Consider the following 18,672-nt stretch of genomic DNA (forward strand, 5'->3'; position numbering starts at 1 on the left):
GCAACCAGATTTCCTCCAGAATGGGATTTCTGTGCGGCTGATTTTGGATGATTATTTTCTCTCCTTGCACTATTGTCAGTTCTTCATTTCACCCAGAAGATTAACTAACTGTAGCAGTCAGGTTGGACAAGGCACGTGGTGGTAACAACCCCCTAATCTCAGTAGTTTAACAAGAGCTTCTTTCTTGCTCATGCTGCAAGTCCACTATTGGTCAGCAGGGGGCGCTGTAGTTTTTCCTCAGCGGACACCATTTCCCAGGACGCTCTGGGCTTATGCGAGTCTGGGAAGAGAAAGCTGGAGGACCCCTCACCGGTAATTAGGTGCTTCAGCGTGGGTGCAGCATTTCTCCTCACTGAATCATTGTCAGAGCTGGTCACATGGCCGTCCTTAACTTCAAAAGGGTGGAAAAGGGAACTCCTCTGCATACTCAAAGTAAAAGAGGATCAGCTGTTACTGAATACTAGTAATATCTATCACACCTCAACAGTTCATAGAATGAGACATATTGGCTTCACTTCAAATTCTCTTTTGGCCTGTGTCAGGATATAGATCCATAAATAGAAAGGTTTCAGTGTTTTATTGCTTGATGATCTTTTCACCTAAATATTTATTGTTCTGTAGCAGGCATTGCCTAACGTTTTCTGTAAAGGTCTGACAGTAAATATGTTAGGCATTGCAGGCCACATAGAGTCTCTGTTGCATGCTAATTCTCCTCCCTGTCTGTCTGTCTGTCTTTCTTATCTCCCCCCCCTCCCCTCCCTTTCCTTTCCTTTTTCTTCTTCCTTTCTCTCCTTTCCTTCCCTTCCCTTCCCTTCCCTTCCCTTTCCTTCCTTCCTTCCTTCCCATCCCTTCCCAAACTATTCTCAGGTGGAGGGTAGTGGAAGGGACACACGTGTAAACAGACACTGGGCTGGATTTGGCACAAGGACAAGATTTGACCAAAACGGATTTGGTCTGCAAGCTGTAATTTTCTGACTCCTGTCCTGCCGGAGAGAAATTATCCGTTTTTTCTAGTTAACAGTGCTACAGTTTGACTGTGAACTATATGTACTTCATCCATGGCTTTAGGGCTAAGCCAAGTGTGTAATGGGATCTTCCTTGGTAAATACCTAGAACACTCCAAAAATGATAACCTTGGACAATTTAATTCTTTTGGAGTGTTGAATTCTCAACTTATAAAATAGTGAGGGGGGAGGCGCATGGATTAGATGACTTCTAAATTCCTTTCCAAATCTGATATTTTGGAAGTTGACCTGGAATTTCTTGGCCATCCTCAAGTGGGAACCATGTCTACCAGCTCGGCTGAGATGTTTATGTTGCCTCCTTATTGCCTTTTATCCCTTTGTTCCTTCTTCCATGATTATCCTTTTGTGAGTCTTTTGGTTGGGGAGAAATGTGACTGTTGGTGTTTTCTTGCTCAGTGTTATTTAGAGGACTTTATAAAGTGTATTTTATGCAGTTTTTCTCCCTTTTTCACCTAGGTTGTCAGCTTTTGTTTTAAGATGTTTCCTTGAAGCTGATCCTTACATAGATATTGATCAGAATGTGTTACACAGAACATATACGTGGCTCAAAGGACGTCAGAAATCCAATGGTGAATTTTGGGAGCCGGGAAGAGTGATCCACAGTGAGCTTCAAGGTGGCAATAAAAGTCCAGTAACGCTTACAGCTTATATTGTGACTTCTCTCCTGGGATATAAAAAGTATCAGGTACTTAATCTTTAATAAATGATGGATGGGAAATCACAAGCAAGTTACGTCTTGATGAGTCAAGAATGTGTCTGGAAACCAAAAGAGTTCTGCAATTTTACATCACATTTGAAGTCTGAGTTTGAGTACCTTTTTGCTTTGCCTTTGTGGCCATATTCTAAAATCTGAGAATGAAAATATGAACTTGCTCTTTCAGAATAACTAAGAATGCTTTCTTGTATAAATGGCATACTTGCTATTGGTAAGATAAATCAATATGTATTTATCATTGGAAAGATTAGTTTCTTAGGGGACAGAAAATCCTTCAGAATTTGGGAACTTATCCTAGCACATTTAGGTTTTGAAGAATTTTTTAAAAATTTCTAAAATATCATGGAGCGATGACAATGTCTGCTAATTTAGTACAAAAGTATACCCACACTCTAAAAATCATGTTAAAGGGGCATGGATTCTGGATGAGAATGAGTATGCATGCAAAGTTATGCTAATGAACTTATTTTTGCTTCAGAACTGTCTCAGTGATTGATGCCTTTACTGCTTTAATGGCAACAGCATTTCACATGATCAAAAACAGCCATTCTTCATAGTAAGCTCCTACTGTTTCCCTAGTCCAGTCCTAGACACATGGAAGATAAACTTTCCCTTAAGCTTAGAGGTTCAACACATGAGATCAGATATGAATAATATTTTTCTCAAACTATATTTTGTGCTTGCCTCCGAGTTCATGATATTCAGTGGTAGAAGCACTGGCAAGTGTTCTACTTTTTATTTCTATTCCTTCTAGGAAATGGTGCCTATTTACTCATAAAAACCGAAAAGCAGTGCTTTTTCTTTAACTCTTTCCTTTTAAAATCTTCTCTTTTCTTTCTTTTTATTTAAATCCCGGGTAGTTAACATACAGTGTGATATTAGCTTCGGGTATACAGCATAGTGATTCCACACTTCCATACATCACCCTGTGCTCATCATGACAAGTGCACTCCTTAATCCCATCACCTGCTTCACCCATCCTCCTGCCCACCTCCCCTCCGGTGACCATCAGTTTGTTCTCTACACTTAAGAGTCTGCTAATGGTTTGCCTCTCTCTTTTTTTCTTCTTCATTCATTTGTTTTATTTCTTAGATTCTACATATGAGTGAAATCATATGGTATTTGTCTTTCTCTGACTGACTTGCTTCACTTAGCATAACACTTTCTGGCTTCATTCATGTCACTGTAAATGGAAAGATTCCATTCTATTTTATGGCTGAGTAATATTCCATTATGTACAAGCATGCACGTGCACACACACAGACACACACGCACATATCTTCTTTATCCCTTCATCAGTCGGTAGACACTTGGGCTGCTTTCATATCTTGGCTGTTGTAGACAGTGCTGCTATAAACATCGAGGTGCACGTATTCTTTTAAATTAGTACTTTTGTATTCTTAGTGCAATTGCTGGATTATACGGTAGGTCTGTTTTTAATATTCTGAGGAACCTGCATACTGTTTCCCATGCCTGTATCAGTTTGCATTTTCACTAACGGTGTGTGAGAGTTCCTCTTTCTCCACATCCTCACCAACACCTGTTGTTTCTTGTGTTGTTGACGTTAGCCGTTCTGACAGGTGTGAGGTGATAACTCATTGTAGTTTTGATCTGTTTTTCCTTGATAATCAGTGATATTTAGTTCATGTTTCTTGGCCATCTGTATGTCTTCTTTGGAACAAAGTCTATTCACGTCTTCTGCCCATTTTAAAAAAAAATTATTTATATGAGGGAGAGAACATGTGAGCAGACGAATGGACAGAGGGAGAGGGAAAGAAGCAGACTCCCTGCCGAGCACAGGCCCAAGTACAGACTTGATCCCAAGACCCAAAGATCATGACATGGGCAGAGATCAAGAGCTGGATGCTCAACCAACCAAGCCATCCAGGCACCCTCCTCTACTTTTTTTTTCTTAAAGCCTTTTTATTTTTAAGTAATCTCTACACTTAGGATGGGACTTGAACTCACAATCCTGAGATCAGGAGTGCATGTTCCATGACCAAGCCAGCCAGGTGCCCCTCTTCTGCCCATTTTTAATGGGGTTATTGGTTTTTGGGTGTGGATTTGAATCAGTTCTTTATATATTTTGGATACTAATTCTTTATCAGGTATGTTGTTTGCAAATATCTTCTCCCATTCTGTAGGCTGCCTTTTAGTTTTGTTGATTGTTTCTTTGGTGTGTGGAAGCTTTTTATTTTGATGTAGCTCCAGTAGTTTATTTTTGCTTTTGTTTCACTTGCCTCAGGAAACATGTAGAAAGAAGTTGCTATGGCCGAGGTCAAAGAGATTACTGCCTTTGTTCTCATCTAGGATTTTTATGATTTCTGGTCTCACATTTAGGTCTTTAATAAATTTTGAATTTATTTTTGTGTATGGTCCACTTTCATTCTTTTGCATGTGGTTGTCCAGTTTTCCCAACAGCATTTGTCAAAGAGACTGTCTTTTTCTCCTTGGATATTCTTTACTGCTTTGGGGAGATTAATTGACCATATTGTTATTGCTGGTTTATTTCTGGGATTTGTATTCTCTTCTGTTGATCTAGGTGTCTATTTTTGTACCAGTACCATACTGTTTTTTTTTTTTTTAAAGATTTTATTTATTTATTTGACAGAGAGAGAGATCACAAGCAGGCAGAGAGAGAGGAGGAAGCAGCCTTCCTGCTGAGCAGAGAGTCCCATGCGGGGCTCGATCCCAGGACTTGAGATCATGACTTGAGCTGTAGGCAGAGGCTTCAACCCATTGAGCCACCCAGGCGCCCCCAGTACCATACTGTTTGATTACTACAGTTTTTTTTTTTTTCCAATTTATTTATTTTCACAAAAACAGTATTCATTATTTTTTCACCACACCCAGTGCTCCATGCAAGCTGTGCCCTCTATAATACCCACCACCTGGTACCCCAACCTCCCACCCCCCCGCCACTTCAAACCCCTCAGATTGTTTTTCAGAGTCCATAGTCTCTCATGGTTCATCTCCCCTTCCAATTTACCCAAAAGCACATACCCTCCCCAATGTCCATAACCCTACCCCCCTTCTCCCAACCCCCCTCCCCCCAGCAACCCACAGTTTGTTTCGTGAGATTAAGAGTCACTTATGGTTTGTCTCCCTCCCTATCCCATCTTGTTTCATGGATTCTTCTCCTACCCACTTAAGCCCCCATGTTGCATCACCACTCCCTCATATCAGGGAGATCATATGATAGTTGTCTTACTCCGCTTGACTTATTTCGCTAAGCATGATACGCTCTAGTTCCATCCATGTTGTCGCAAATGGCAAGATTTCGTTTCGTTTGATGGCTGCATAGTATTCCATTGTGTATATATACCACATCTTCTTGATCCATTCATCTGTTGATGGACATCTAGGTTCTTTCTGTGGCTAGTGTGGACATTGCTGCTATAAACATTCGGGTGCACGTGCCCCTTTGGATCACTACATTTGTATCTTTAGGGTAAATACCCAGTAGTGCAATTGCTGGGTCATAGGGCAGTTCTATTTTCAACATTTTGAGGAACCTCCATGCTGTTTTCCAGAGTGGCTGCACCAGCTTGCATTCCCACCAACAGTGTAGGAGGGTTCCCCTTTCTCCGCATCCTCGCCAGCATCTGTCATTTCCTGACTTGTTGATTTTAGCCATTCTGACTGGTGTGAGGTGATATCTCATTGTGGTTTTGATTTGTATTTCCCTGATGCCGAGTGATATGGAGCACTTTTTCATGTGTCTGTTGGCCATCTGGATGTCTTCTTTGCAGAAACGTCTGTTCATGTCCTCTGCCCATTTCTTGAATGGATTATTTGTTCTTTGGGTGTTGAGTTTGTTAAGTTCTTTATAGATTTTGGACACTAGTCTTTTATCTGATATGTCGTTTGCAAATATCTTCTCCCATTCTGTCAGTTGTCTTTTGGTTTTGTTAACTGTTTCCTTTGCTGTGCAAAAGCTTTTGATTTTGATGAAATCCCAAAAGTTCATTTTTGCCCTTGCTTCCCTTGCCTTTGGCGATGTTCCTAGGAAGATGTTGCTGCGGCTGAGGTCGAAGAGGTTGCTGCCTGTGTTCTCCTCAAGGATTTTGATGGATTCCTTTCTCACATTGAGGTCCTTAATCCATTTTGAATCTATTTTTGTGTGTGGTGTAAGGAAATGGTCCAATTTCATTTTTCTGCACGTGGCTGTCCAATTTTCCCAACACCATTTATTGAAGAGGCTGTCTTTTTTCCATTGGACATTCTTTCCTGCTTTGTCGAAGATTAGTTGACCATAGAGTTGAGGGTCTATTTCTGGGCTCTCTATTCTGTTCCATTGGTCTATGTGTCTGTTTTTGTGCCAGTACCATGCTGTCTTGATGATGACAGCTTTGTAATAGAGCTTGAAGTCCGGAATTGTGATGCCACCAACTTTGGCTTTGTTTTTCAATATCCCTTTGGCTATTTGAGGTCTTTTCTGGTTCCATATAAATTTTAAAATTATTTGTTCCATTTCTTTGAAAAAGATGGATGGTACTTTGATAGGAATTGCATTAAATGTGTAGATTGCTTTAGGTAGCATAGACATTTTCACAATATTTATTCTTCCAATCCAGGAGCATGGAACATTTTTCCATTTCTTGGTGTCTTCCTCAATTTCTTTCATGAGTACTTTATAGTTTTCTGAGTATAGATTCTTAGCCTCTTTGGTTAGGTTTATTCCTAGGTATCTTATGGTTTGGGGTGCAATTGTAAATGGGATTGACTCCTTAATTTCTCTTTCTTCTGTCTTGTTGTTGGTGTAGAGAAATGCAACTGATTTCTGTGCATTGATCTTATATCCTGACACTTTACTGAATTCCTGTATAAGTTCTAGCAGTTTTGGAGTGGAGTCTTTTGGGTTTTCCACATAGAGTATCATATCATCTGCGAAGAGTGATAATTTGACTTCTTCTTTGCCGATTTGGATGCCTTTAATTTCCTTTTGTTGTCTGATTGCTGAGGCTAGGACTTCTAGTACTATGTTGAATAGCAGTGGTGATAATGGACATCCCTGCCATGTTCCTGACCTTAGCGCAAAAGCTTTCAGTTTTTCTCCATTGAGAATGATATTTGCAGTGGGTTTTTCATAGATGGCTTTGATGATATTGAGGTATGTGCCCTCTATCCCTACACTTTGAAGGGTTTTGATCAGGAAGGGATGCTGTACTTTGTCAAATGCTTTTTCAGCATCTATTGAGAGTATCATATGGTTCTTGTTCTTTCTTTTATTGATGTGTTGTATCACATTGACTGATTTGCGGATGTTGAACCAACCTTGCAGCCCTGGGATAAATCCCACTTGGTCGTGGTGAATAATCCTTTTAATGTACTGTTGAATCCTATTGGCTAGTATTTTGGTGAGAATTTTTGCATCTGTGTTCATCAAGGATATTGGTCTATAGCTCTCTTTTTTGATGGGATCCTTGTCTGGTTTTGGGATCAAGGTGATGCTGGCCTCATAAAATGAGTTTGGGAGTTTTCCTTCCATTTCTATTTTTTGGAACAGTTTCAGGAGAATAGGAATTAGTTCTTCTTTAAATGTTTGGTAGAATTCCCCCGGGAAGCCATCTGGCCCTGGGCTTTTGTTTGTTTGGAGATTTTTAATGACTGTTTCAATCTCCTTACTGGTTATGGGTCTGTTCAGGCTTTCTATTTCTTCCTGGTTCAATTTTGGTAGTTTATATGTTTCTAGGAATGCATCCATTTCTTCCAGATTGTCAAATTTGTTGGCGTAGAGTTGCTCATAGTATGTTCTTATAATAGTTTGTATTTCTTTGGTGTTAGTTGTGATCTCTCCTCTTTCATTCATGATTTTATTTATTTGGGTCCTTTCTTTTTTCTTTTTGATAAGTCTGGCCAAGGGTTTATCAATTTTATTAATTCTTTCAAAGAACCAGCTCCTAGTTTGGTTGATTTGTTCTATTGTTTTTTTGGTTTCTATTTCATTGATTTCTGCTCTGATCTTTATGATTTCTCTTCTCCTGCTGGGCTTAGGGTTTCTTTCTTGTTCTTTCTCCAGCTCCTTTAGGTGTAGGGTTAGGTTGTGTACCTGAGACCTTTCTTGTTTCTTGAGAAAAGCTTGTACCGCTATATATTTTCCTCTCAGGACTGCCTTTGTTGTGTCCCACAGATTTTGAACCGTTGTATTTTCATTATCATTTGTTTCCATGATTTTTTTCAATTCTTCTTTAATTTCCCGGTTGACCCATTCATTCTTTAGAAGGATGCTGTTTAGTCTCCATGTATTTGGGTTCTTTCCAAACTTCCTCTTGTGGTTGAGTTCTAGCTTCAGAGCATTGTGGTCTGAAAATATGCAGGGAATGATCCCAATCTTTTGATACCGGTTGAGTCCTGATTTAGGACCGAGGATGTGATCTATTCTGGAGAATGTTCCATATGCACTAGAGAAGAATGTGTATTCTGTTGCTTTGGGATGAAATGTTCTGAATATATCTGTGATGTCCATCTCATCCAGTGTATCATTTAAGGCCTTTATTTCCCTGTTGATCTTTTGCTTGGATGATCTGTCCATTTCAGTGCGGGGAGTGTTAAAGTCCCCTACTATTATTGTATTATTGTTGATGTGTTTCTTTGATTTTGTTATTAATTGGTTTATATAGTTTGCTGCGCCCACGTTGGGGGCATAGATATTTAAAATTGTTAGATCTTCTTGTTGGACAGAGCCTTTGAGTATGATATAGTGTCCTTCCTCATCTCTTATTATAGTCTTTGGCTTAAAATCTAATTGATCTGATATGAGGATTGCCACTCCTGCTTTTTTCTGATGTCCATTAGCATGGTAAATTCTTTTCCACCCCCTCACTTTAAGTCTGGAGGTGTCTTCGGGTTTAAAATGAGTTTCTTGGAGGCAACATATAGATGGGTTTTGTTTTTTTATCCATTCTGGTACCCTGTGTCTTTTGATTGGGGCATTTAGCCCATTAACATTCAGGGTAACTATTGAGAGATATGATTTTTAGTGCCATTGTATTGCCTGTAAGGTGACTGTTACTGTATATTGTCTCTGTTCCTTTCTTATCTACCACTTGTAGGCTCTCTCTTTGCTTAGAGGACCCCTTTCAGTATTTCCTGTAGAGCTGGTTTGGTGTTTGCAAATTCTTTCAGTTTTTGTTTGTCCTGGAAGCTTTTAATCTCTTCTTCTATTTTCAATGATAGCCTAGCTGGATATAGTATTCTTGGCTGCATGTTTTTCTCGTTTAGTGCTCTGAAAATGTCATGCCAGCTCTTTCTGGCCTGCCAGGTCTCTGTGGATAAGTCAGCTGCCAATCTAATACTTTTACCATTGTATGTTACAGATTTCTTTTCCCGGGCTGCTTTCAGGATTTTCTCTTTGTCACTAAGGCTTGTAAATTTTACTATTAGGTGACGGGGTGTGGGCCTATTCTTATTGATTTTGAGGGGCGTTCTCTGAACCTCCTGAATTTTGATGCTCGTTCCCTTTGCCATATTGGGGAAATTCTCCCCAATAATTCTCTCCAGTATACCTTCTGCTCCCCTCTCTCTTTCTTCTTCTTCTGGAATCCCAATTATTCTAATGTTGTTTCGTCTTATGGTGTCACTTATCTCTCGAATTCTCTCCTCATGGTCCAGTAGCTGTTTGTCCCTCTTTTGCTCAGCTTCTTTATTCTCTGTCATTTGGTCTTCTATATCGCTAATTCTTTCTTCTGCCTCATTTATCCTAGCAGTGAGAGCCTCCATTTTTGATTGAACTTCATTAATAGCTTTTTTGATTTCAACTTGGTTAGATTTTAGTTCTTTTATTTCTCCAGAAAGGGCTTTTATATCTCTGGAGAGGGTTTCTCTAATATCTTCCATGCCTTTTTCAAGCCCGGCTATAACCTTGAGAATTGTCATTTTGAACTCTAGATCTGACATATTACCAATGTCTGTATTGATTAGGTCCCTAGCCTTCGGTACTGCCTCTTGTTCTTTTTTTTGTTGTGAATTTTTCCGCCTTGTCATTTTGTCCAGCTAAGAGTATATGAAGGAGCAAGTAAAATACTAAAAGGGTGGCAACAATCCCAGGAAAATATGCTTTAACCAAATCAGAAGAGATCCCAAATCATGAGGGGGGGTTTCTCCCCCCTCACGATTGGGTGAGGGATCTCCTCTGATTGGGATCTCCTTTGATTGGGATCTCCCAATCTCTTCTGATTGGGATCTCCCAATCTCTTCTGATTGGGATCTCTTCTGATTTGGGGATAAAAAGAGGTTCAAAAAGAAAGAAAGAAAAGAAAGAAAAAAAGAATTAAAAAAAGGAGATTGAATTAAAAATTCAATCAAGACTTTAAAAAAGAATTAAGAAAAAAAAAGATTGAAGAGATTAGGATCTCTTCTGATTTGGGGATAAAAAGAGGTTCAAAAAGAAAGAAAGAAAAAAAAAGAATTAAAAAAAAAGAAAATGAATAAAGGAAAGTATAAAAAAGAAAAAATATATATATTAGATAATCTAGTTAAAAAACATTAAAAAAGAAAAGGGTAAAAGTTATAAAAAATTTTAGCAGAAGAAGAGAAAAAAAAAAATGAAAAAGAAAAAAATTAAATTAACTGCAAGACTAAAAAATCACAGGCAGAAAGCCATGAGTTCCGTGGTTTGTTTTCTCCGCCTCTGGAATTCTGCTGCTCTCTCCTTGGTATTGAAACTGCACTCCTTGGTAGGTGAACTTGGTCTTGCCTGGATTTCTTGTTGATCTTCTGGGGGAGGGGCCTGGTGTAGTGATTCTCAAGTGTCTTTGCCCCAGGCGGAATTACACCGCCCTTACCAGGGGCCGGGCTGAGTGATCTGCTCAGCTTTGCTTTCAGGAGCTTTTGTTCCCTGAGCGCTTTCCGTAGAGTTCCGGAGGACGGGAATACAAATGGCGGCCTCCTGGTCTCCGGCCCGGAGGAGCCGAGAGCCCAGGGCCCTGCTTCCCTGTGCGCCCTCAGGGAACAGCTCCTAGTAACTCGCGTCTGCCTGACCTCCGGCCGCGCTCCGAGCTCACCGAGCTTGCGACCGGTTCAAGGCAACTCCGAGCTGCGAGCTTACTGTCGGCTCTGTCTTCTGCAGCCGGCTTTCCCGTTCCAATAACCGCAAGCTCTGCAACACTCAGACACCCCCGATCCTTCTGTGACCCCGCGGGACCTGAGGTCACGCCAACCCCGTGTGGGCTTCGCCCCGGTTTAGCCTCCGGAGCGATGTCCCTCAGCGGAACAGACTTTTAAAAGTCCTGATTTTGTGCTCCGTTGCTCCGCCGCTTGCCGGGAGCCGGCCCCTCCCCCCGGGGTCTATCTTCCCGTCGCTTTGGATTCACTTCTCCGCCAGTCCTACCTTTCAGAAAGTGGTTGTTTTTCTGTTTCTAGAATTGCTGTTCTTCTTCTCTTCGGTCTGCCGATGGATTTGCAGGTGTTTGCAATCTTTAGATAAGCTCTCTAGCTGATCTCCTGCTAGCTGAGGTAGTCTCAGCCTGCTACTTCTCCGCCATCTTGACTCCTCCCCCATTACTACAGTTTTGTAATATAACTTGAAGCCTGGAATTGTGATGCCTCCAGCTTTGCTTTTGTTTTTCAAGATTGCTTTGGTTATTTGGGGTCTTTTGTGGTTCCATACAAATCTTCGGATTGTTTGTTCTAGCTCTGTGAAACATGCTGTTGGTAGGGATTGTACTTTTGATAGGGATTGTACTAAATATATAGATTGCTTTGGGTAGCGAGGACATTTTAACATTATTTGTTCTTTTACTCCATGTGAGCATGGAATGTCTTTCCACTTCTTTGTGTTTTCTTCATCAGTGTTTTATAGTTTTTAGAGTACATGTCTTTCATCTCTTTGGTTAGGTTTATTCCTAGGTATCTTCTTCTTTTTGGTGCAATTATAAATAGGTATGATTCCTTCATTTTTCTTTCAAATGCAGTATTATTTTAAAAATGAATAGTAAATATTTAAATGTCAGTGATCATCCTTGATTCCCATCGCCCAGGACAAAGTCAGATACTTAAACACACACTGAAATTATTTTTTGAATGAATGTTTGGAAATACTTTTTGTTTAAAAAATGTGTGGTAATGGGTTACTTTGTATAGTAAAATATATGTTTTTTTTTTCAAGCCTAATATTGATGTGCAAGAGTCTATCAACTTTTTGGAGTCTGAATTTAATAGAGGAATTTCAGACAATTATACTTTAGCTCTTATAACTTATGCACTGTCATCCGTGGGGAGCCCTAAAGCCAAGGAAGCTTTGAATATGCTGACTTGGAGAGCAGAACAAGAAGGTAATGCATGGGGTTGTTTGAGATTGTTAGACTGCTATGCATCATGAAATATACAAAGTATGTGAGAAAGTTTTGTAAGCCAGATAGGAAGTTGATAACATTTACCTCTTCTGAATGGGATGATAAATGAAATGCAGATGAGATCAGATGAGTCTGACATGGCTGCTTCTGCTCTCCCTGTGTTTTCTAGAGAATTTCAGGGCTTGTGTGTTTCCTTGTTTTAGATATGTTCTGCCCTGTGTCAGTTACCTTTTGAGCTCTTTGATACCATTTCTGGTTTGGTGGCCTTGAGTGGTCATTAGGATAAAAAGTTGTAGAGAGACTTCGGTTCAAATTCTAGTGCTACTTGCTTTTCTGAGTTGCAGTTTTCCTAACTATAAAATGGGAATAACAACTAACAAATGTTCAAAATTTGAACTAAAATGCTATTTAATAGAAATGCAAATGCTGAAAAATGCTGTTAGTGAGTTGGATGACTTTTTTTTTTTTTAAAGATTTTATTTATTTATTTGACAGAGAGAGATCACAAGTAGACGGAGAGGCAGGCAGAGAGATGGAGAGGCAGGCAGAGAGTGACCTATAAGTAGTGAGCAGAGAGCCCGATGTGGGACTCGATCCCAGGACCCTGAGATCATGACCTGAGCTGAAGGCAGCGCTTAGCCCACTGAGTCACCCAGGCGCCCTACTTTTTTTTTTTTTTTTAAATGGGCTACAACAAGAAAAAAAGTACAGGTGTTGCTACTTCCCGGATGACCTCTATGGTTGGGATCCAGGTGTGTGTGTGTCTGTGTGTGTGTGTCTGTGTGTACACACGTGTGAGAGAAACAAGGGTAGTCAGACACAGATGGGGATGAGTGGGCAGAAATAAGTAATGTCCACCGATTTGAAGCCTTTTAATTCAAGAAAGGGTAAATGTTGAAAGAGCTTAGAGATTTTTTTTAAGACTGTAAAAAACATTGCATTATTGTTAGCAGTAATTTAGATTGCATTCTTATTATCTTACTGCCTTTTGCAGTGCTGGGCACTAGATTGTTACCTGGAGACTGTAGGTCTTGATATTTCTTCTCTGCTTGTTTAAGTGGTACTTATTATTCCACCTGAGTGTGATCATCTAAAGAATAATATTTGAGCGGGGAGTGGGGGCGCCCAGTAAGATGTTCCTCTGAGGGTAACAGGAATATCTCTAGGAAGATTGTTGAGTTGGCCAGGGGTCTTCATTTTTTCTTTTTTCCTTCGGGGCTTGGATTTTTGAACTTATAACACCAAATTTCAGATAATGAAAAAAAGGAGAGGTTTCCGGGAACATTAGAGCTGGTTAATGGCAGATTCCCAGAACGGGATTCTTTCTAATGTGTCTGTCCTAAAATATTTTTAGGATGGCCTGGTCGGAAAAGTTATGTACATTATCTTCTGGAGTATAGTATGTTTTTCTTTTATTTATAGCTGTTTAGTTTTGAGCCAAACATGTGGAATTTCCCTTGGGAAATTATTTTCATCAAAATATCCTCAAATACAAGGAAATGGATGAAAATTTATAAGTTGTATTAGTTTAGAAAGTGACCTATTAAGTACATGTTTACATATGTGTCTGTGTTTGTGAATACACATATATTTGCGTGGCATAAATATATTCATATTTAGAAAAATATATATATATATGTTGTAAAGTAGGACTTGGACCAGTGTAGGAATATTTAATGGTATAAAATAAAATTTTTGCTCCATTGGTCAGACTATTACTATTTGTTTCTTACAGGAGGCATGCAATTCTGGGTGTCATCAGAGCCTAAACTTTCTGAATCCTGGCAGCCACGTTCCTTGGATATTGAGGTTGCGGCCTACGCGCTGCTCTCACACTTCCTGCAGTATCAGGTGTCTGAGGGAATCCCAATTATGAGGTGGCTCAGCAGCCAAAGAAATAGCTTGGGAGGTTTTGCATCTACCCAGGTGAGTGATGATAGTTTTTCATTTTTTAAACTAAATATAGTTTAAATATAAATGTAGTTTTTTAAAGGAAGTAGGTGGTTGCTTTCTTCATGACTTCATAAAATTGGCAATTTAAAAATTTACTACTGTAAGTCAAAGGTCTAAGTTACTTATTTTCATCTTTTCTCATCACGGATGTAAACATCATCTGTGCTACGTATGTGGGACAAATTAGTTGCCCATGTATCCAGGCCATCTTTTGTGTGTGGTAACTGATGGAGCAGATACTCAGTGTCAGTCAGCAGATACTTTCCGAGCCTCTCCTGTACTGTATGTCTGGGACCTTCAGAAATGAATAAAGGAGAACTCCACTCCCAAGGAGGGTGGATGACTACATAGCAGGTCTCCTAATTACCCACTTTAAAGACTCTTCGGTGACACTGATATATGCTTGTATGCACACATGTTTTTCTTTCCTCAATAGGACACTGTTGTAGCCTTGAAGGCCCTATCTGAATTTGCAGCCCTAATGAACACAGACAGGACCAACATCCAAGTGACTGTGACGGGGCCCAGTTCACCAAGTCCTGTAAAGTTTCGGATTGACACACAGAACCGCTTTCTCCTCCAGACGTCAGAGGTGTGGACAAGGGGGTGGTTATTTACAATTATGTGCAGGTGATTCCTTATGCTGGAATGTTGTTTTATTATTTATTTCCATTCTGTTAACTTCAACAGAAGCTTGTTCCTAGAACCCTGTAAAGAGACTGGGAGGAAGGAGTGCCCTCCTTTGGTTGAATTTGCTGATCTGGGGAAGAGGGGAGAGCGGGGGATGGGAACTTTGGAAAGATTTGGAAAAGGAGAAAATACGGGCTCTATCATATTGGGAAAGGAGTGAACACCTGCTGAGTTCCTGTGCTTTGCAGGCAGTGTGCCAGATTTCTTCACATGTACTATTGCATTTGCTTCTCAAACCAACACTAAGAAAATATTTCATCTCTACCATGCACATGATAAAACTGAGGCTGAGGGAGGTTAAGTAACTTGCTCAAGATCATGTTGCTAGAAATAGCAGGGCTAGGATATGAACCTGTGTTTCAGACTGTGTTCTTTTCAGCTGTACCACATGGCCTCTTAGGGGAATTGATAGAATCAGGACCAAATTCTTACTTTAAAATGGAATAAAGACTTATCATACACCCACTTTATTCCTGGGGTTAACCTTGTGGGAAGCTGAGAGTAATGGATGAAAGTGATAACTTCAGGGCTGGAAACTGAGGAAGAGCGCTGATGGCAAAAGAAAGGGAGTAGTGTAACTCCTAGTCCCTGATCATGTGCCTCTGTGTTCATAGGAAGGCCAACAGATTAGTCGGATTAGGCACTAAGGGAAATGGAGGAGTGAGAGGACTTTTGTTTCTTTTTCTTTTCGTTCCTTTTTTTTTTTTTTTTAAAGATTTTATTTGTTTATTTGACAGACAGAAATCACAAGTAGGCAGAGAGGCAGGCAGAGGGAGGGGGAAGCAAGCTCCCTGCTGAGCAGAGAGCCCGATGTGAGGCTCAATCCCAGGACCCTGAGATCATGACCTGAGCCAAAGGCAGAAGCTTTAACCCACTGAGCCACCCAGGCACCCCAGGACTTTTGTTTCTTGTCTCTCTCGCTTCTGCACCTCTAGGAGGGCAGCCCTATCTCCTCTCTCAAAGGCAGAGGTGAGGGTGCGTGGAGAGTGGGCCCTTCCTCTGCCTTCACCTCTCTTACCTGGTTGGCTTTTGACATGGGAAGCTGTGTGAATTCTTAGAGCTTTTCACAGATGGCTTACACTCCTAGCGAGGGGTGACACTGATATCCTGTGCTTGCTAGAAAGACGGAGGTATGGAAGGTTAGTCTTACTCACTTTTTCCTCCATCTTTATTCAGCTTGCTGTGGCTCAGCCAATTGCTGTTAATATTTCTGCAAGTGGTGTTGGATTTGCTATTTGTCAGGTATGTAACGATTTTCATTTTTGTTTAGTTCAATAATTCTAAATGTTAGAACAGTTCTTTCATTTGGGGTACTGCTAAATCTGTAACAGATAATGCATAAAATTCTTAAGGATCTCTATCTGTGACTTAGGTAAGATAAATCACTCTCTTTAATAAAAAGTATTAGAGATGTCACTACTAGTCAGTGGACAGCAACCAATGGATTGATAATCTTGGAAAAATATTCCTTGTGTATTATATGCTCTTTGAAGTTAGAATTAAATTCTTTAGATATGATCATGTGAGTTGTTGGGAACGCCCATCTTTTTGTGAAAATACAGCTCAGAAATTGTAATGCTGGTAGAGTTTCTACTATGACTTGATAATACAATACTTTTTGCCCAAAACTTCTTAATATTCATTTAACAATATAAAGGGCAACATGGTATTATAAGGAATAGATTTGAAGATAGGAAATGTGTCCCTTTAATGTAAATTCTTATGTAAGTGTTGGCTAATTGAATTTAAATTAAAAAATAAAGTCTTACATAATAGTAAATAAAACAATTAGAGCATGATATGTCCAATGCTTTGGTATAAGAAAAATCCAAATAAACTTACTTTTAATTGTGCAATAGCATTAGAATAAAATGGAGGTAGTATGTAAAATCCTGAATGGAATAGTTATTATACTTAATACACTGGAAATTATAAGGACTTGACATAATCTTATTGCAAACAAAAATCATATGTTATAGGACTAACAATCTTTACGTGCTTGGTTAGAATATACAAACCAAACAAACCCTGAAAGATTTATTGAGAAAGCTAAAAAAAAAAGCTGTTATACGGGAAAAGCACTTTTCCAGAAACCAGTACAACTGTTATAGTTAAAAGAATAAGTATACTTGCTAAGTATTGCAGATAGATGGTCAGGTATCATTTCAAAACTTCCAAGTAATTCTAAGATTATTTTGTATAATATTCAAAACATGGTAGTAAATGGTTTTTTAAAACTCAAGGAAAAATTATCACAGTTGAAAGGAACAGTATTCAACAAAAAGAATAGAAAAAGAAAAGAGTGAATAATTTCTATTTGTCTTTACTAACAAAGGCCACATGAAAATTCTCACTCTCAAGCTGTCTTTCAAAGCAAACAGCAAATCCAAAAGTAAATACACAGGATAGTTTAGATACAACTGAAAAATCACACATACTTATATCACTAATTGGTTGGAATTCATTCTCGATTAAACCAAATGTAGATAAATTACTGAAGCCAAGTGAGTTTTACTTGAGCTTTGAAGGACACAGTGTAAATGTGGTACGTACTCGTCAGAAGGCTTTTGGAGAAGACTCCAAATGAAGGCTTTTGGCTTTTTGGAGAAGACCCCAAACGAACCTTTTCCAGAAAATGAAAAGGAGGGACCGGTAGGCACTTGTTAGGATGGAGAATATTGCTAACAAGTTGGACACCTCGGAATGGGTACTGAAATTCTTTTAGTTGATATTTTTGTTAAGTGCTCTAGATAAAGAAAGGAAAGAAATCTCTGAGGTTTGCAGTAAATGTTAACCCCATATTAAGTACTGAAATGCTAAGCTGTTGGAAATAAACTGCAAGACGTATGAGAGTTCGCCGAATGAGCAGTTGGGCTTTTCGTGGGTCAAACGTTAAGCCCAATGCTTCATTAGAGATAAGTATTAATTATGACCCAGAGGACAAAATCTAGTAGTTCTTGTTTGTTTCCTGATGACATTGGTCTGTAAAGGACGATTGCATGCCACTGCAAAGCGGATGATGAAAATAACAGAGACCATCTCTCCAGTTACGTGAAACTATTCTTCACCTTCTCCAAGAATATTCTAAAATTTTAATTGTAGTTTAAGAAAGAGTTGGAGACAACCAGAATGATCAAGGGGACGAAGGGATTATACAAGCTAGGTATAGCAGAATAAAAAGTTGGAACTCTTAGGTTTGAAAGATGAAGGCTTAGAAAGAAGATTTTGAGTATTATATGCTTTTTGAAGTTAATATTAAATTCTTTAGATAGGATTAATGTGAGTTGTTGGGAACTCCCATCTTTTTAAAAGTTTTTTATTTTTTAAAAAGTTTTTATTTATTTATTTTAGAAATAGAGTGTGTGGGGGGCAGGGAGGAGCAGAGGGAGTGGGATAGGCAGACCCCACACTGAGCACAGAGCCCAAATCAGGTCTTGATCCCCCGGCCCTGAGATTATGACCTGAGCCAAAATCAAGAGACAGACCCTTCAGTGACTGAGCCACCCAGGCACCCCAGAAAGAAGATTTTTTAGAGTGTGAAAATCTACAGAGGGTACTGGATGCTTAGTTCTGGTGTGTGTGTGTGTGTGTGTGTGTGTGATTTAAGTATAAGAAAAAAAAAAAAGAAAATACAACATTATGGGATGCCTGGGTGGCTCAGTTGGTAGGGCACCTGCCTTTGGTTCGGGTCGTGATCTCGGGGTCCTGGGATCAAGTCCCACATTAGATTCCTTGCTCGGTGAGGAGTCTGCTTCTCCCTCTGCCTCTGCCTGCCACTACCCCTCGTTGTGCTCTCTCTTCCTCTGACAAATAAATAAATAAAATCTTAAAAAAAAAAGAAAAAAGAAAACACACATTAAATAGCAACAGTAAAGTTTATGAAACTTGGTATCAAAAAAGGAAGAAGAAATAGATTCCAATTCAGCTTGGCATGAGGCAAGTGTAGGAAATTTTGAGTAAATTCCAAGCTTTTGATCTTAGGAACCCTTTGGGG

General features: G+C 39.5%; 1 protein-coding gene across 1 annotated transcript in view; it reads left to right on the forward strand.

The window, feature by feature from the left end:
• CD109 (CD109 molecule) overlaps nt 1-18,672 on the forward strand; it is a 138,272-nt gene that overhangs the window by 105,692 nt on the left and 13,908 nt on the right. Inside the window, exons 25-29 of the mRNA XM_044254700.1 lie at nt 1,482-1,710; nt 11,849-12,014; nt 13,771-13,961; nt 14,425-14,580; nt 15,855-15,920. Of these exons, the coding sequence (XP_044110635.1) occupies nt 1,482-1,710; nt 11,849-12,014; nt 13,771-13,961; nt 14,425-14,580; nt 15,855-15,920 (808 nt within the window). The remainder of the gene's footprint in view (nt 1-1,481; nt 1,711-11,848; nt 12,015-13,770; nt 13,962-14,424; nt 14,581-15,854; nt 15,921-18,672) is intronic.

Source organism: Neovison vison, chromosome 1, assembly GCF_020171115.1.
Source record: "Neovison vison isolate M4711 chromosome 1, ASM_NN_V1, whole genome shotgun sequence".
Lineage (NCBI taxonomy): Eukaryota > Metazoa > Chordata > Mammalia > Carnivora > Mustelidae > Neogale > Neogale vison.